Here is a 20,028-nt window from a genome sequence, read left to right on the forward strand (position 1 = left end):
GTCATATTTTTTATTAAAAATATAAAACAATAAAAACAATATATAGCCCTCCAAAAACATCTAATAATCATATTTCATATGCCGTACCATGCTAACCAGCCAAACCTTGACCCTTGGTAACAACAGGCAATATTAAGAGATTCTAAACTAATCAGCTCAGACATATAACAAATTCAAGATTTTATCTATTTTCTTCTTACAAGGACCAAAGAGAAAGCAGGACTGAAAAGATTTTCAAGATCAAAAAAGATTTAGGCCCCATGGATCCAAGAAGCGCAAACCAACCTTGATGGCACCAAGGCCATGTAGCTTGTTTCTCTTTTTATATTGACACAGCAATGCACCACAGCTGCAAACATTCACAGACCAAAGACATGTTTATTTCTATAATGTGTGAGACAAAGAAGAGAGAGAGAAGAAAGTAGCCGACAGAAACCAGTGATGAAAAAAATCAAGTATCTCACTAATGCATTGATGGATTTCATAAGAGCTTGAATAACTATAATTTGCTGAGCCGAGTCTGAGCAGGGACTTGGGCAGAGAAAAAAGGCTGGACAGGAAGTGAGGAATGGGCTTCGCTTGCCAGGCCAGCCACAGTCCTGGATCCCTCAGCAGGGGTTCTGAAGAGAAGATCTGGCTTGGCATGCTCTTCATCTCCCAAGTGAAAAAATAACGCCATGTGGTCCTCAAAAGAATGCATTCACATCACTCACTCTGACCACATGGAAATTAGACCATAAACACAGAACGTCTATGACACAGATAACACGAGCCATTGCACAGAAGTCTGTGTCCTTATGCCAAGAACGCTAACTTGGCAAAAAACATTAACAATCCCGCTAGGTTGGATCTTCCATATGTCTCAACATAAATCATATATTATGTGTCCCTCTGATGATGGAAATGAAGGCTCATATTTAATAATAGCTGTTAATGCACACATGGGAAAACACAATCAAAAACAATAAGAGTTTGGAGAAATGAAACACATCGACATCCAAAACTGCTAGTGAGCCAATGCACCGGGTGAATCTGATGGCTCCTTTGGAAACAAAGTGAGAGGAGGAGGAAATGGCTTGGCATGTTATTGAAATCTGAAAAGATGAAAATAAATGAATGTGGTGGTCTCCTACATTAAGTTTGTTAAAAGCAAGTCAGCAAATACATTCCCCCACAAGGCATGACTCCCGATAATCCAAATGGATTTATCGAAATGCATACTCTTTTGCACCAGAGCTTAATGGGAAGATTCTCAAAAAACAAAAACAAAAGTGTGCATTTGATGCCTGATAGTTAGAAACCTAAGCACTAGTCAAAAAAGATATACTTTTTTTTAATAAAAAATAAAAAAAGAATGAAAATGGCTGTAAATGTGCTAAATGTTTTCTTGTAATAAAATAAAAAATATATAATATAATAAAATGTTTTAGGTTACAGACATCTAAGCTCAGCTAATTTTTATTTAAAAAAAAAAATATAATTTTAGGAACTGTCTGATGAAGGTATCAAAGTAAAATGTTGTAGTAAAACAAATTTATTAAAAGAAAAAAAATCATTAAATCAGGTTAAAGCCTATGTAAGGTGACATATCTATAAATGGCTGGCTTAACTTGATTTCCCAGACACACAAAACCAACTTTTGGGTTTGGCAAGGAGAGCGCGGTCTAATGTTTTAGAAATATATGTATATAAATTGGTATTTTCAAGTTGAAACTGTCAAGACAAACCCATCAAATAAATTTTAAATGGTTTGGCTCTAAGTTTCAAAGCTCTAGTCACAGGAGGTTAGAAAAGCCAAACCCAATGTTTCCATAGTGTTACTCTACAGATAGTGAAGCATTTCAGCAGACTGGAAGGAATTCCACTCAGTGTGTATGTGTGTGTAGACAGAAGGAGTCAGAGAACGAGACCACCACGGAAACCCCCCTGAAGCACACACACTGTACAGCACTATCAGGTGAGAGCCATAAGTTTATGAGTGTCAGGCCAACCCAGATAACCCTTGGTGTGCCTGGTGCCAAAGCCTCATTTACCCCCTCTGACCTGAAACATAATATCAAGTACATCTTTCTTCTCCAACACTCCCTTCTTCTAAGCTTCATCTGTTCTCACCTCCATTCGTCATTTCCACACGTTATCCCGGTTTTTCCTGTCCTCCATCATTCAAAGTGTCCATCTTTTAACCCGTCAACAGAGCTGCAGATGTATAGGGATCTTAAACTCTGTCTGCCAAAAGGATCAGTTTCCAACACGACCGAACCTTTATGATGCTTCCAATGAATTAGGGAGGCCTTCGCTTCATTTTGGAAAGTAACAGTGTCTGTGAGTCAGAGAAGAAAGAAAAATAACGATTAATTAATTCAACGTCTAATTCACTCCTCTAATGGATCATCATATCAAGAAGGTTATGTGGAAACTGTGTAGACAGCATTCACTATGATCATAATCTGGGAACATCAGATATTTTCAACAATAACTCAGACAGGAATTATTTTTTTTACAGGATGGATGTCAGATTTAAAAAGTGGTTCAGTGTAGAGAAGACATTCAATTTATTTATTTATTTAAAATCACTCACCTGCACAATGTAGCACAACTCACTGGCAGAAATGAACTTTTTATGCAAAATGAAAACAAACTTATCATATATTTGTCAAACAGTTCAGTTAAATTAATTTAAAATTAAGATCTAGAATCAGAAACAACTTAAAACAAGCTACACATTGTACGACACACACTTCTGAGACAGCAAATACATAAATCTGACCACTACAGGTCACTAAAAGTTATTTTATGTTTGAAGTCATTCAAATGACAAAACTAGTACAACAATTTAAGAAATTATGTAGGTTGCACAACGGTCAATTATACAGTTAAAGAGTCAAATATTTGACCACAGAATGTGATTGACAAATTTTATTATATATAATATTTAACATATTATTATTAATATTATATAATACAGATTGTTATTAATAATAATAATAATAATATAACATTGTCTAAGTTATGGATTATTACATTACAGACTTAAGTTATCTATTTAAATATTCAAATTAATTTATAATCTTCATCTGAACAATTACAGCATGGAAGATATAAAATTTAAAAAAATACTTTATATAAGCTGCATGATCAATACCAGTGTTAGGGAAAGTTACTTCTAATGAGTTACAATATTGCGTTACTCCAAAAAAGTAACTAATTGCGTTACTTAGATACTTTTTATGGAAACTATTACTTTTTCTTACCTGGGCTGAACTTGTTTGTTTGTTTTTTTAATAACAAAAGTTCTGTTTTTTGGCATTTCAAAAGTGGCACTTCAAAAGTTCAACACCCTTACTTTAGCAATAAAAACAATAAAATGAAAAACAAATGTGATGTTTAAAGTCCTTTTTGATGATTAGTATGCTTGACTTGGATCATCGAAAGTCAACAGCAGAGACATTGGTTAATAAAGTGAGATTAAATACATAAATGTATATATTATTCAACATTTTAATTATTGCAGGTTTGCCTAATAGTTTTACAGAACTGAATCTGTCAGTCAATAAGTGGGAAAATAAAGTAACTTACGTTACTAATTTGAAAAGGTAACATATTCTGTTGTAAATTTAAAAGTAACCATTACTTTTCTCGTTATTTGAAAAAAGTAATCTGATTACATAACTCAGGTTACTTGTAATGTGTTACACCCAACACTGGTCAATACAGATATCTGATAGCTACTGTCGGCAGAAAGACTGAACCCTTAATTTAAGCCGGTGTTGTGCCGAATTCTGACCCCGCCAAATGATTACCCCTTTACTAGTATGGGTAGGTTTAGGATTAGGGGCGGCGTTAGGATTAGGCAATCAGGTAACGACTTCAACGAAAGGAGTAATAATTTGGCAGGCACTTGAAATTCGGCACAACACCAGACCCTGTTCCGGAAAATGTCAGATTTTGGATTTTTGTGTTCTGGTATTTGTTTTTAACGATCCAGCATTAAGAAGTGCATTACATGGTGACAGTGCGGCGTGAGACAGAGCGAGCGCAGGTTTATGCAGATGTATTTGGAGGTTATGTTTTGCTATTGGCCCTCAACATATTTTGACCAATTGGCTTTCTTACGCCAAAATCATTCTCATAGTTTGGTGCTTACTGCGTACTGTTTTGCACGCAGTGAAAAGCGGGAAGTTTGGAGAGAGTGTATTTACCGGAGGAAACTCATACTTTGAAAGTGCATGTAAATGTACTGAAGTCATGGAATTTGCAGACCAGCGTACCAGACCAATCCTTAATTCAGAGATTGTCCTTCGGCTTGTTGGCATGAAGCATTAGGTGTTACTAACCGCCCTTGCTAAGTGATGCTGGATTTGTTCAGGCTAGCGGCCGAGCTGCACAGTCATTCTGTATTACACAAAAGCATTCTGACCTATAACAGCCCCCGATGGCTAGAGGAGAAAGGAGAAAAGCACTGAAATAAGAACAGAATAGGAGAAAGGAGATGACGGATGGAGCGCTAGTCACAAATAATGCAGGAAACAGACAAAGAAACATCCACGCATGGTCTAAGATAACATATACATCCAAATTTCAAACACAAAGGCATATGCTGCAAATATGATCCGCCTTTGCCGTTATGAGAGGGATTACGGTGATTTTGTTACCCATTGTTAAACAAAGGTTAGTCTTTTGTAACTTAGGGAGTTTTCCATGTTGCCCACTCTTACGTCTGGTGTCAGTTACGTCATCGGCACCTGCTTAAAGGTAATTATAGAAAACCACACAGTGTAAAAGTGTTAATTTAACACAAAATGTGAACTTGAGCTTGTCAGGGTGTAATGAGTTGACGTCAGTCTCAGGCCATTGTGTCCAAAGCGCTCGTTTCCAGCAGAGGTCGCGGAGCAGCGGTCATGGTCACCTGACTGTTATTCTTTTTGGAGCTTACGTGCCCCAAATCGGTCCAATTTAAATACTGATATTGATCCAGTAATATCCGTTCCACTCAAATGCATTTCAAGAGGCCAAACATAAGACCGCAGAGAGACAGAGAGAACAAGCAAAGTTCAGTCTCATTAAGGCTTTTGAATAAAAACATGATGTGTTTTTTAAGCAATGAGGCTTAACTGCGTAACACATCCAGAATGCCAAGAGCTTTCGAGAAGTGATTTGTTCTTTTGGGAGCCGTAACGGCGGTGACAGCTGATTGGATGGAGTCTTCAATAAGACTAGGAGACTTTGAGGCACTTAGATGCTAACTAGTCAAATATATTAATAGATTGCAGCATGCAGATGTGGAGTCATAAAATTAGCAGATGCATCATAAGAAAATGTATTGTTTCAAAAATCAAGCATCTACTGCCAACATAACTTTTCATGTCCAACATGTCTGACTTCGTGTTCTTGGTTATTTGGCTTGGCTAATGACACAGGGATAACCAACATAACGAGCCACACTGTAAAACAAGCAATTTAAAGGGTTAGTTCAGCCAAAAAGGAAAATTCTCTCATTAATTACTGACCCTCATGTCGTTCCAAATCAATAAGACTTTAGTTCATCTTGGCACACAAATGAAGGTCTAGCTTTCTGTCCCTCCATTGACAGCTATGCAACTACCACTTTGATGAAAAGTTCATAAAGAGATCGTAAAACGAATCCAAATGAATTTAGCGGTTTAGTTCAAATTTTCTGAAGAGACTCGATCGCTTTACATGATGAACAGATTTAGATTTAGCCTTTTATTCACACATAAACATCCATTCGCTTACACATCAGTTGTGGTAAATGGAAGCTCAAGCATGTTCGTTTGACGTTTGAGAACCAATGAGGTTCATTCTCGTGTTACGCAGCACGTTTGAGCTTCAGCAAGAACCAATGAGGTTCATTCTCGTGTTACGCAGCACGTTTGAGGTTCAGCAAGAACCAATGAAGTTCATTCTCGTGTTACGCAGCACATTTGAGGTTCAGCAAGAACCAATGAGGTTCATTCTCGTGTTACGCAGCACATTTGAGCTTCAGCAAGAGGTTTCTTCTTGTGCGTGAAGCAGATTTGGTTGAGCTTCTGTTTATGTTTGCTGATCAATGTTTATATTAGCCTGGGAAAACCCAGACAACTTCAGGCAAATTTAGATTTGCTCTGCAAGTAGTCTGGCAAAGAGCTCATTCAAGCCCATTTCTAATCCCTCGAAATCGCGACACCAATCAGAAACGTTGGGGCGGGCTTTACACGATGACGATCGCTCTGATTGGTTTTAGGTCTATCCAATTGCGCCCAGAGGCATTTGAGCGACGTCCGTTGGTGAAGCGCAGCAACTTTTAAATGCATATTAAAATTGCAAACACATGAGGACAGTCTCCATGAAAGACCCACTGGCAGATGAACGTGCTACTATATTTCTCTCCAAAACGGTAGGAAATGAAATTAGATTTAATAGAGGATTTTAACTGTGAAAAGATGATTGACAGGGCAGTTTACGTGACAGGATTCACGCGACAGATCCGTCCCATAAAGATGACGAAGTAGTATGTCCCAAAGCTTGCCTACTTTTTTGCTACACATTCAAAAGTAAATACCTTTTCTTCACAAAAAGAGTACATACTTTTATGGCGTAGTGTAACTTAGACGAATTGGGACGCAGCATATGGCTTTACACGATGACGATCGCTCTGATTGGTTTTAGGTCTATCCAATTGCGCCCATAGGCATTTAAGCGACGTCCGTTGGTGACGCCCCTTTGGAAATGAGTTATTAATGAAGCTTTGCCAGACCATAACTCAGTTACTACTGAGAATGGTCTGGTTTTAACCAGGCTATTTTTATATGCGAATAAAACCCTAAATTAAAACTGTTCATCATATAAAGCGATTGTGGATTCGAACTCAACCGCTCGATTCTTATTGATTAGTTTTACAAACTTTTTGTAGCGTCAAAGTGTTACAGTAGCTGTGTAGCTGTCTGGAAGCACAGAAATCTCTCCGATTTCATCAAAAACGATCTTAATTTGTGTTACGAAGATGAACAAAACGATATGAAGGGTGAGTAATTAATTACAGAATTTTCATTTTTGGGTGAACAATCCTTTTAAGTCACAGATATTGAAATAGCTTTTTTTATTTACATCAAAACACATATTAGACCAACAATATTCATCCAAATGTTGTCCCAATTATCCTAACAGAGCTGTCATTCATTTTCAGCTTGCATTGCAACATGAAGAATTAAATCCAAAATTCAGCTGTGATTCGACAGCTATGATAACAAAATAAAATAGAATTTTGAGTGTTAATTACAGCTGAATTTTTTATTTAAGTACCAAAACGAGACAACATACGAGACGAGAGAGCGCGGTGTAAACCACCTTGTTGAACTGCATTAGCATGAAAAATTATGCAATACAACTTTACGTCAAAAAGTAAAAGATAAATTAAATTTATAAAAAATTATATTCTATAAATATTTAATAATAAAAATTAAATATAGGCCTACTTTGTTAATATTAAATATTTTTTTAGACTTTACATCAAGTGTCATATGAAACTATATAAAAGATTACAATGATTAGACATTTTTGTTGGCTTGAATTTGGCTGAGAAACTTTGCAAATTGGCTAAACGAAGTAGCATTACTAATGACAATTATTAACGGTTGTTGAAAGAACACAAAAATCTTAAAGCACCCTGCTACTTTGAATTTGAAACTTCTCAACAATTCCCTTTTCACACCACACTCCCATCATGTAGAGGTGTTATGGGGAGTTATTGTTCAGTTGTAATCCAAATATAGGTTTTAACAGTATCGTGCACAGGCTGAGCGTGCAAGTGTGTCTCTGAGGCCATTGGGTGCTGGACGCTTTTGTGAGGTGCTGTTGATGAGGAACAGAAAAGCAGACGCACACACTGACTGGACTGATTTCACTGCAACACATGAATGAGCTGAATTAACATACAGCGGATCAAGAACGCATTCAACAAGAAAGAGCTGCACTGTGTTAACATGGCAGTCTCAAGGTCTTTTCACGCCAAATTTTTTGCAACCAAACAACATGGAGGTATAAAATTCACACTGTCAAATACCAAGTTTTGTCTTTTTCTGAAAGTTCAGATGGCAAAAGAAGTGATGAGAATACTTTTTATGTGCAAAAAACAACAAAAATAACGACTTTATTCAACAATTTCTTCCCTTCCGTGTGAGTCTCTGACGCTTTTCACATGAGAAACACGATGCTTGCGTGTGGTGCCGAGGCAGGAGCCGGCCAATACTGAGCCTGCGTTCTGTAGATCCTTGAAGCGTTGCACTGCGTTTACAACGTGAACAGAGACTGACACGGAAGAGAAGAAATTGTTGAATAAAGTAATTATTTTTGGGTGGTTTTGCGCACAAAAAGTTATTCTCGTCACTTCATAACATTAAGGTTGAACCACTGTAGTCACATGGACTATTTTAACGATGTCTTTACTACCTTTATGGGCCTTGAAAGTGGTAATACCATTGCAAACATCGTAGATCTTTACTATCATAAAAAATATCTTCATTTGTGTTCCGAAGATGAACGAAGGTCTTACGGGTTTGGAATGACATGAGGGTGAGTAATTATTGACAGCATTTTCATTTTTGAGTGAACTAACCCTTTAAGCTATACAACAAAAATGAGCTTCATAATGTCTTTTGCAGTGGTTTGTTTTATATAGTGTATAGTTTTTTATTCTTATTTTGTGTGAAAAGGATTTTATTTGATCAAAATCTACAGTTTAGCGTATTCAACACGGAATGTATGCAAAAAAATATATTGAATAGCCTATTCATAGCCTCAAACAGGAGTCGAACCAGACTCAGTCAGCTGTGCCAAATCAGTGACACTCTTATGACAGCATGAAAAGTTCAAGAAGTTTTCTAATGCGGTCTCCCCATCCCATAATAATACATCAGACACATTCACACATTCCAGCAATTCTGTTGCCGTGGCGGTGCCGTCACCTGCTTCTCTGCTGCCTCTAAGATGGGGTGACGTGATTTTCCAGCGAAGCCAACTGCTAGATCTGCCTTCAATCCCAGAATTCCTCACACCTGCAGTGGATTAACTATCCAGAAGGACAGGGACGAGTCTGAAAGAGTCTTCACTCCACAGCTCCTCTGTCTTGGGAGACAGAACACTGTTTATCTGTGGTCGTGTTCACATTAGGCGCCTCCTGCAGAGCGATTTATTAAAGTAGCAGCACTCTGTGAGAACAACAGCACCAAATGATTATATCTGCCACAGAATCACACATAATAGATTATTTATAGGGCTTAAGCAGAATTAAATAGAATTTAAGAAATGTAAGCAATTGACAGAGCCTATAAATTCTATAATAAGTAATTGTGTTAAAATATACTACATACAAATATATGAAATAAATATATATAGAAATTACTACATATAATTACACATATACATTTACATTTATTCATTTAGCAGACGCTTTTATCCAAAGCGACTTACAAATGAGAATAGAAGCAGTTAAACTAACAATAGGACAACAATATGCAAGTGCTATGACCCTTCTCAGTTTAATCGAACTTTTTATATAAATAGATATAGAATAGAATTAATGGATCAAGTTTTGGCGAAAAATATGTCTTTCAGCCGTTTCTTGAAAATGGCTACGGACTCAGCATCTCAAGTTGAGTTGGGCAGATCATTCCACCAGCAGAGAACAGTCAAGGTAAAGGTCTGAGAAAGAGATTTTGTGCCTCTTTGAGATGGCACAACGAGATGACGTTCGCTTGCAGAGAGCAAGTTTCTGGATGGCACGCAAGTCTGAAGTTTAGTTTAGGTAAAAGGGAGCAGAGCCAGTGGTTGTTCTGTAGGCAAACATACACATACATAGACTACACACACATGCATATATATACAGTACAGGCCAAAAGTTTGGAAACATTACTATTTTTAATGTTTTTGAAAGAAGTTTCTTCTGCTCATCAAGCCTGCATTTATTTGATAAAAAAAAAAAAAAAAAAAAAAAAAAAAACAGTAATATTGTGATATATTATTACAATTTAATATAATTGGTTTTCAATTTATTATACTTTAAATTATCATTTATTTCTGTGATGCAAAGCTGAATTTTCAGGATCATTTCTCAGTCTATCACATGATCCTTTAGAAATAATTCTAATGATGATTCATTATCAAAGGTGGAAACAGCTCTGCTGCTTAATATTTTTTCATAACCTGTGATACTTTTTTAGGATACTTTGATGAATAAAAAGTAAAAAAAAAAGTAAAAAAATAAAAGAAGCAATTTTTTTTTGTAACAACAATATACACTACTGGTCTGTAATTTGGGGTCAGAAATTTTTTTCTTTCTTTTTTTGAAATAAATCAATACTTTTATTCAGCAAGGATGTGTTAAATTGATAAAAAAGTGATAGTAAAGAAGATTTATATTATTAGAATTTTTTTTTTTTTTTTTATATAAATGCAGTTCTTTTTAACCTTTTATTCATCAAATATATTAGGCAGCAGAACTGTTTCCAACACTCATAATAAATCAGAATATTAGAAAGATTTCCAAAGGATAGACTGGATGTCACATGTGACACTGAAGACTGGAGTAATGATGCTGAAAATTCAGTTTTGCATCGCAGAAATAAATTATTTTTTAAAGTATATTCAAATAGAAAACTATTATTTTAAGTTGTAATCATATTTCACAATATTACAGTTTTTTTCTGTATTTTTTATCAAATAAATGCAGGCTTGATGAGCAGAAGAAACTTCTTTCAAAAACATTAAAAATAGTAATGTTTCCAAACTTTTGGCCTGTACTGTATATCTTTTTTTTTCAGTCATGACAACTCTCTGGAGTGAATATTTTTTAACCAGCATTTATTGGCACATGGCATAGAATGTACAAATGCTTGATTTTTCTGGACGAGATCTGCTACATTGCTGAGCAAATACAATAATTTGTTCAGCTTAGTTAAAATAACATAAATAAAGGACATGCTAGCAGATCTCTACAGGTGGCGCTGGGGAGGAGGAGGGGTAAACAGAAATTTTCATAATCACGCAGAAGGGAAACCACAGGCTAGGGTATGAAATATATGATTACATGGATTAAGAAGTACGTCTGACTGGTTAATGCCATAGCGTTAGAAGAACCGATCTGTGCCAAGTACACTCTATAATTTAACAGCTTGTAGAACCACCTTTAGCAGCAATTGCTTGAAGTTATCATTTTCTGTATGACGTTATCAGTCTCTCACATCATTGTTAATGGATTTTGGCCCACTCTTCTTTACAACATTGCTTCAGTTCATTGAGGTTTGTGGGCATCTGTTGATGCACAGCTCTCTCAAGATCCCGCCATATATAGACCAGATTTAGAGACAAAAAGAGGTGAGAAGAAGAGAATGAAAAACTTCAGTCATATCATTTAACTGGTCTTTAATAAAACACCTTTCATACAAAAGTATATGTACAGTGTCACAGCAATTTATGGAAACAAACTTCTTTGTATTTGTCTTAAATACATCATGTATCAACAGTCATTCAAAGAAAATCTAAAAGAGACAGGGAATCAAACAAGGGTTTCAGGCCAGGATGAAATTATGTAAAAGTCAACCATTACTAGTCCTTCCTGACAACTTAGTCCTTTTCTTAAGAGTGTTTATTACATTCATGATGTGATTCTTATGGAAGAGGACTCTTGTGTATACCTGAAAAGCAGATTAGAATAAAGGACACCAAATTATAAATATACGAATTAAATACTGCTTAGGGAAAAACACACACACAAATGGCTTTTAAAAGTTGTGCAGATGGATGAATATTGTTTTTAGAGGAAATTACATTGAAGAGTAGTGTGCAAGACAAAACAATGAGGAATAATGCCATAATCGAGACAAAACTGCAGTGAATACAGAGGAACGGCCATCCTGCTCCTCTTCAACAGTATGCAGTGCACATCATTTGTATTTTGGTTTTTCTAATAGCTGAATAACTGTATACAGTGGGCAAGATCATTGACATTAAAGCACCTTCAAGGAAAAAGTTAGTTTTAGAATAAAGATCTCGCAACCATGAAGGTTTTGCCTAAACTGTTGTTTAAGCCCATGGTAATCTAGATCTTTTAACACCATGTCTATTCTGAAAGTGACTGATGTCGCATGTTTCCACATAGGTATGCCATTTTACTTTGTATAGGTTATTTTTAGAAGAACAAAACAATTTTAGACATATTGTTACAACTGCTTATTTATATGTTAAAAAAAACAAAAGATGATTTAAGTTAATTCATTTATGAAATTGATTTATTTAGATTAAACAGATGGGAAACAAAGCTGGAGTGGCTGTACAGCACAAAAAAAAAAAAAGAAGAAAAAGAAACGGGCAAAAGCCTGTAACAAAAATATTTTGCACAAAAAAAACTAACAATTGAGAATTGGGTGCAAAAATAAAAACGGGCCGTCAACAATGCGACACAATGAACACTTCAAGTGTAGACAGATTTGTTGGTTACAATAGGAGCTATTGAGATTTGTTAGGTGGTGATGTGCCACTCACATCCAGTGTTGGCAAGGCATCAAACTGTGTGTGAAGCACAGCTGTCAGGATTTTATAATCCTGGGTGAATAAATCAGAGAGAATACAAGGTCTCGCAACGGTCAGACTGGGAAAAAAACTGAGATTGCGCAATATGTGCATGTTTTTCATCTTCTTGAGGCAGGACTCGGGTGTGCAGCATGAGAAAGGGTGTCATTGGCACACGGGCATTCCTCGCCCTTTCCGCCCACCCTGACCAACAGCCATTCCTCCCGCCGCATGGCCTGGTATATATCAGGGTTTGCTCTCAGGTTGATCCGGGTGGACCAGAGCTCCCGCTGTAACACTGAGTGGCATTTAAAGGGATAGTTCACCCAAAAATGAAAATTCTGTCATAATTTAATCACCATCAGGTTGTTCCATACCTACTTTTTCTTCTTTGGAACACATCAGAAGACATTCTGAAAAGTGTCTCAAGTGATTTTTAACTTTTAAAAAAAGTTTTAATATTAGCATGCTGATCAATATTAGCTTGAGCACAAGGATATAGAGAAAAACTCAATCTAGACCATTTATAGTTTGAATTATTTTTTTTTATTCAATAATTTTGAATTATTCAAGCTGTTGTTATTTGCGACCCGTTCAAAAGGAATATATAATATTGATAATAAATATTATTATTGCCATTTAAATCTTTTTATTTTATTAAATTAAATTGAACAAATTAAACAAACTAGTAAAGGAATATACTTGAGTACAGAGCCCCGCACATGACTTGAAAATATGTATACCGTGGCAACGAATTAACGATTCATTGCCACGATTTATTAATAATAATTATTATTATTTTATTTTACTAAATACTATATAAAAAAATACTGTTTACTAATATACATTGCATTTTCTAAATTCTGTGTTTAGACTATTTTGTTCTGTGCTGAGTCAAATGAATCACACCTTTCACCGAAGGAAACCGGATGAATCCAGTTGACTTTTATTGTATGGACCAAAATAGTTCTTCTAAATAATTTTTTTGTGTTCCACAGAGGAATGAAAGTCACACAGGTTTGGAACAACATTAGGGTGAATAAATGATGACAGAATTTTCATTTTTGGTTGAACTATCTCATTAAGACTGCGCATCCATTCACCCAGAAAGACGTCCAGCACGCATTTCAACCACAAACATTCTCTTTATTTCACTTTAAAGGATTATAGAAATGCTTTGAGAAGTGCAAATTGGTCAATATTCCAGATATTTCCTAATAATATTAATGATTATTATAACAATATTAATAATAATATATTTCTTTATGTAATGTCTATACTTGTTGCAGTCAGGGTGAAATATTACGCAGGCTCAGCCTTGTGTCACCAACCAACTTGGACACCCGTCACTTTCTGACCCGTTTTTTCCAGGGCCACGTCCTGTATCCCAGTTATTTTTCAGAGTTCTTCCGAGGCCGTCGGAAGCTAGACATGTTCTCTAGTGCATAGATGCGCCGCGAGACCTCCTCGATCCCGGCGGCGTCGAACTCTCCCAAAACCTGTTCGTCGCACTCGACTGCGATGGCGTGCTCCACGGGGATGCATGGGTAATCGTCCAGTCTGGCGCCGCCTCCCAATCCCAACCCTAAACCTAGTCCCAATCCCAGCCCCGTGGCTTCAGTGCCCATAATCTCCTCCGCCTGCTCTACGGAGCAGCACAGCTCACTTCCGCTCGCAACACCCAATCCCATCCCCCCGCTGGGCACGGCCGAGCCGTTCATGGCCCCTGCGTGCTGAGGTGAGGAGTCAGACAGTAATGTACTGGCTATGTCTGTAGGTACTTCCAGAGGTTTCTCCGTAAGTGTCTCGGGAACAGTCTCTCCATCCCCATGTGTTTCTACAGTCTTACCTACTTCCACGCTCGTAATCTCCGTGGACGGCGCTGATGGAATCTCCGGAGTGGTCATGGGGTCAGGTTGTGCCATAGTGGTGTTGTAACTAGGCGGAGGGGTTCGGTATTTCTGTTTATCCGCATCTGAGCCAGACCGCTTCTGGACGTCCCGCTCAGGGGAACTAGAGAGGGTTGGAAGTCCCACTTCGGATGCGGTGGAAACGCTGAGATGAGACTTCAGAGGGACGGGGATGGACATGGAGACATGGTGCCTGTCACTGAGAGAAGAACAGAAACAGAGGCATACAGTTATGATTTTCCATCACCTTTAATTCGCTTCAGAATCGGGAGGGCAAGAAATCGAGAGATGGGAAAGAAACTCGAGAGTGTGAAGATGCTGATGTCAGTGGAGCTCTTTGTTGCTGATGGATCATCTCATAATTCATTTATACACATTCAGAGCCTGGGAGAGCTCAGCAAGAGTCTCTGATCCTCAACCTCACACACACACTCAAACAAATACACTCACACCCCCCTAAAACACACACAGCTGTTGGACTACATACATCATCTGAAATATGACGTCTAGAAAGTAAAACAATTGTATAAGATTAGTCATCCTTCACAAGCTTTCACAGAGAGCTGAAACAAGCTGCAAAGTTATACAAGAAGCACCATGCACATGCAAAAACTGTCTCGTTATCTTATGTAAAAAAAAAAAAAAAAAAAATAGCATGTCAGGCTCAAGGTAAAATACCCCATAGAACCATTCAAAAGTTTTACATTGATAATGTTACAAAATATTTCCTTTTAAATAATGAATTTGCATTCATCAAATAATCCTGAAAAAATTAATTATATTTTTTACAAGAATATTAGGCAGCAAATCTGTTTTTAACTTTGGTAATAATAAGAAATGTTTCTTGAGCATATTAGAGTGAGCTCTGATTATGTGAAAAATAATCTTTGCCATCACTGGAATAAATTACATTATACATATATTGATATTTTGAATTGTAAAAATATTTCAGATTGTAACGGTTTTTATTATATTTTTGATCAAATAAATGCAGCCTTTGTGAGTACAAGTTTCTAACAAAACATTTTTTTTGTTAAAAACTTACGGACCACTACTTTTGAAGTGAAACTTACCGATAACTACTAGTGTACCTAAAATGCCATTTTAAAAATTCAATAAGCAGTTCTTTTCCGCTATAATTAAAATGGATAAATGTAGATAAACTGTTAACACTCACATAAAATGTCAGTGAGTCTCACAATGCAATGCATTTAAATAGATTTTCCATTTGCTTATGAGAAAAAAAATATTTGTACACAAAAAATGGATTTAAAAGGTAAAGAAACTGCTTGATTTCCGAGATGACAACTGGATACCACTCGTTGAAACTAACATACTGTTTGAAATGTTTATGGATGTATAGTTATTTCTTTCACATTGTTTTTTTCTTTTTCAATTGTAGGCGATATACAATGTAATCTATTGTCCGTATGTTTTTGTGTCTTCATTACGGCAGTGAGGATATTCACTCGAAGCCGTACAATATGTGTGGTGGAGAGATATGCGGTTTTATTCCTGTGTGTCTGGACAGGCTGCATTGCTATATGGCAGCTTTAATGTTGTCCAACCGCAACAATGAATTTCATTACCAAGAATAAGCAAAGAAACATGCTCCCAAATTCCTCATCAGTTCACTGAAAACAAACATCTAATGGTTGACCATGGCGTGTCGTGTACCGTATATTCGATTTCCCAAATGATTCTTCTTGCACTCAGACCGCTCGGCACGTAATTAGATCCAGTTTTCAGATGTGAAATTGAGAGAGATGTTCCAAATGAAATGTTACTGTGAGCAAAACCATAGCATTTCAAAACAGCAGTCAGATGAATCTGCAAAGCATTAGGGTGGCGTTCAAAAATGTGTCGGCTATGGTCAACTAAAGACGACCTCTGATTGTCGTTAAACTCCATCTCTTAGACTAAAATCATTTATGTATATGATTACAGATTATAATAAGAAGCTGGTTATTTAAAAATATCTTAAATACTGTCTAACGACCAACTTATGCATGTGTTATGTAGATATGTAAAACATATGGGCTCCATCTAGCCAAGTGTTTAGACGTCATACCCCCCCTAGCAGGGAAAAATAAAGCATTTTTTGTTTGGAGCAGGAGGCTATTTGTTACACAGTGCTTCCCCTTATAAATGAGTTCCTCTAAACATGTGTCAAACCGCAACCCTTAATCAAGAGCAAGGGGCCGGTGTGTGCTGGTGGATGGTGTGGGGCTAAAGATCGCCTGTGAGGTAGAGTCGGGACAGAAGAAGAGGGGGCTTTTTGCGCTCAAGCATGCCAGACTGATCTCCCAGAACCGTCATAATATTTTTCATGCAGCACATTTTTTTCTATTGGACTTAAACTTGGCTCTTAATATGGGCCAATTAGGCTGTCCCCACCCCTCCCCACCCCCACCCCCTCCCCTCCCTCCAAGAGCAGAGCATTGGCAGGGAGAAGGGAACGTATCTCAGGGCTTCCTGTGTGAGGATGGGTGGTGGTCCGAGAGCGAACCGGAGGGGCTGTGGAAGAATAACGGCGGCAGAGGTGTGTGTATTATTGTGAAACAGACTCAAACTACCCAGGAGGAATTTGGGAAACCACAAATTCTCCACAGTTGGGTGAGAAGTAAAAATAAATGAAAAAGGATGACGATAAATAAAAAAGATAGTTTGAATAATGTTTGCTTAAGACCTTACACCTCTTCTACAAACATTATATTAACGGCCCTGCAAATATGTCCGCGTAATAGCATACTGACAAATACATGCAGACATTCAGATAATAATAATCATAAGAGTATCATCTTTTTATTATAATAACAAATTCTAACACTATACAATAATTGCCTATTCTAAAAATGGACAATTATATTATTATGTAATTATAATAATAGAATTGAGAATTTTTTAATTGACGATTATTTAATTACATTAATATAACTGAAAATTTTATTTTATTTTATATTGTAATCAAAAATAGTTTTGCAAGTGAGCGGAGCAGCGTTCCTTCATTCGCTTGAGGAGGGTGTGACTAGGAAAATGAAATATGACATTTTCTGTTCTTTTTGGATCCGAGAAACTGAGAGAAGCATCTTTTTCACATTATAGAAGGGCTGGTCTTCATTCAGAGTCAAGCAGCATCGCAAAAATGCCTTTGCGCTAATTTACCTATTGACATAAAATTCAAAACGTTGACAGGAATGATCACACATCCTGCATGTTATGGAGATTAGAGATTTTATGGAGACTGTTTCCGGAAACTTGGGATGATGGCTAAAGTTGTCATGGCGACCGGGGTCTGCTTTGAGTTCTGTAATCGGAATGCTTTCTTGGCGGGATGGCTGAGAGGATTGTAAAGAATAAAGGAACACTGGAGGAATGCTGATGGAATTATGGAGGGACGCTCCACCAGATGTAAGTACAAACACCTATCAATATGTTATTCACAGAGACAGCTTCATCCCACTGTGCAAATCTGTCAGGACAGTTCCAAGATTTCTTCACTCAGATTCAATACCTATAACTTTGTTTGTGAGCTGCAACTGAAATAAAATTATATGTTGTAATCTAAATATACATACATACAGTACTGTGCAAAAGTCTTAGGCATGTTAATATCCTTTTAGCACACTTTTGCTGTAGAGTGTGTGTGTAGGAAATATCAGTTAACATTTCCAAACCTTCTTTTTGCCATTAATTGTAATAATCCAGTGAGATTTGTGTATGCACAAGGAATCTGACAACAGCCAGGATGATCTGATCTCACCATCATCGAGTCCGTCTGTGATTACATGAAGAAACAGAAAAAACTGAGACAAACTAAATCCAGAAGAACTGTGGGGACGTCTCCAAGATGCTTGAAGAAACCTTCCTGCAAAGCTACAGTACTGTGAAAAGTACTGGCACTTGTGTTAAAATGCTGTAAAGTGAGAATGCTTTCAAAAATAAAATCACAAATTGAATTTATTTGTGATTTAAGGAAGGTTTCTTCAAGCATCTTGGAGACGTTCCCGCAGTTCTTCTGGATTTGGGTATTAACATGCCTAAGACTTTTGCACATATACACTACCGGTCAAAAGTTATAGATCGATAAGATTTTTAATGTTTTTAAAAGAAGTATCTTCTGCACACCAAGCTCACCTTCTGCATTTATTTGATTAAAAATACAAACAAGAACAGTAATATTGTGAAATATTATTACAATTTAAAACAGCTGTTTTCTATGTGAATATATAGTTAAGTGTAATTTATTCCTGTGATGAAAGCTGAATTTTCAGCATCATTACTCCAGTCTTCACTTCAGTGTCACATGATCCTTCAGAAATCATTCTAATATGATGATTTGATGCTCAGGAAACATATATGATTATTATCAATGTTGAAAACAGTTGATGATGCTATGATGAATAGAAAGTTCAAAAGAACAACATTTATCTGAAATGGAAAGCTTTTGTAACATTAAACACTACCCTTCAAAAGTTTGGGGTCAGTAAGAATTGTAATTTTATTTTTGGAGGAAAGAAATAAAATAAATCAATACTTTTATTCATCAAGGATGAGTTAAACTGATCAAAAGTTACAGTAAAGACATTTATAATGTTAGAAAATATTCTATTTTAAATAAATGCTGTTCTTTTGAACTTTCTATTCATCAAAGAATTTTGAAAAAAAAATTGTACACAACTGTTTTCAACATTGAAAATAATAATGAATGTTTTCTGAGCATAAAATCAACATATTAGAATGATTTCTGAAGGATCATGTGACACTGAAGACTGGTGTAATGATGTTGAAAATTCAGCTTTCATCTGAGGAATAAATTACATTTTAAAATATATTACAATAGAAAACAGTCATTTTAAATTGTCATAATATTTCACAATATTACTGGGTTTATTATTATTGTTTTTTTTATCAAATAAATGCAGCCTTGGTGAGCAGAAGAGACTTCTTTTAAAAACATCAAAAATCTTACCGATATAAAACTTTTGACCAGTAGTGTGTATATACAATGTGTGTGTGTGTGTGTGTGTGTGTGTGTGTGTGTGTGTGTATACATTGTATATACATTTATAATTTTATGTGAGACACCTGTGTTTCAACCAAGATTGGCTAATTTAAAGTTGTCTTTGCACATTAAACTGGCATAAGAGAAGGTATTTTAACATTGAAAGGACCCATATTTCTAAGTGTACCCAGGATTAAGGGATTACTATGGGTGGACATCCAAAAACATTGTTTGTTATGAATCAGGCCTTCCTCCAAGCTATTTGACAGCCATTTATATACTGGATTAGCAAAAGCGTGTTGTGAAAATCAATAATAAAACAGTTGCTTGATGAATCATGTTAAAAAAAAAATGGATGGAAAAGAATCCACCTATGGTGCCAAGTTACAGAACTTACTGTAGATGGGTGGAGCTTGTGAATTTGGGTCAGCGCTATAGGCTAAATTGGGTGGGCGGGTTTAGATTTAAACCAAACAAAAACAAGAAGGGTTGAAAAAGATTTATGGGGTGTTAGTGTTGCACTTTCATCAGAGTTCCAGGAGATTCTTCAGA

At 36.4% G+C, this 20,028-nt stretch overlaps 1 protein-coding gene across 1 annotated transcript in view; it reads right to left on the reverse strand.

The window, feature by feature from the left end:
- Nucleotides 1-11,398: 11,398 nt before the first annotated feature.
- uvrag (UV radiation resistance associated gene) overlaps nt 11,399-20,028 on the reverse strand; it is a 114,371-nt gene continuing 105,741 nt past the window's right edge. Inside the window, exon 15 of the mRNA XM_082158260.1 lies at nt 11,399-14,670. Within this exon, the coding sequence (XP_082014386.1) occupies nt 13,953-14,670 (718 nt within the window). The 3' untranslated portion in view covers nt 11,399-13,952. The remainder of the gene's footprint in view (nt 14,671-20,028) is intronic.

This window comes from Leuciscus leuciscus (assembly GCF_965113295.1).
Source record: "Leuciscus leuciscus genome assembly, chromosome: 24".
Taxonomy (NCBI): domain Eukaryota; kingdom Metazoa; phylum Chordata; class Actinopteri; order Cypriniformes; family Leuciscidae; genus Leuciscus; species Leuciscus leuciscus.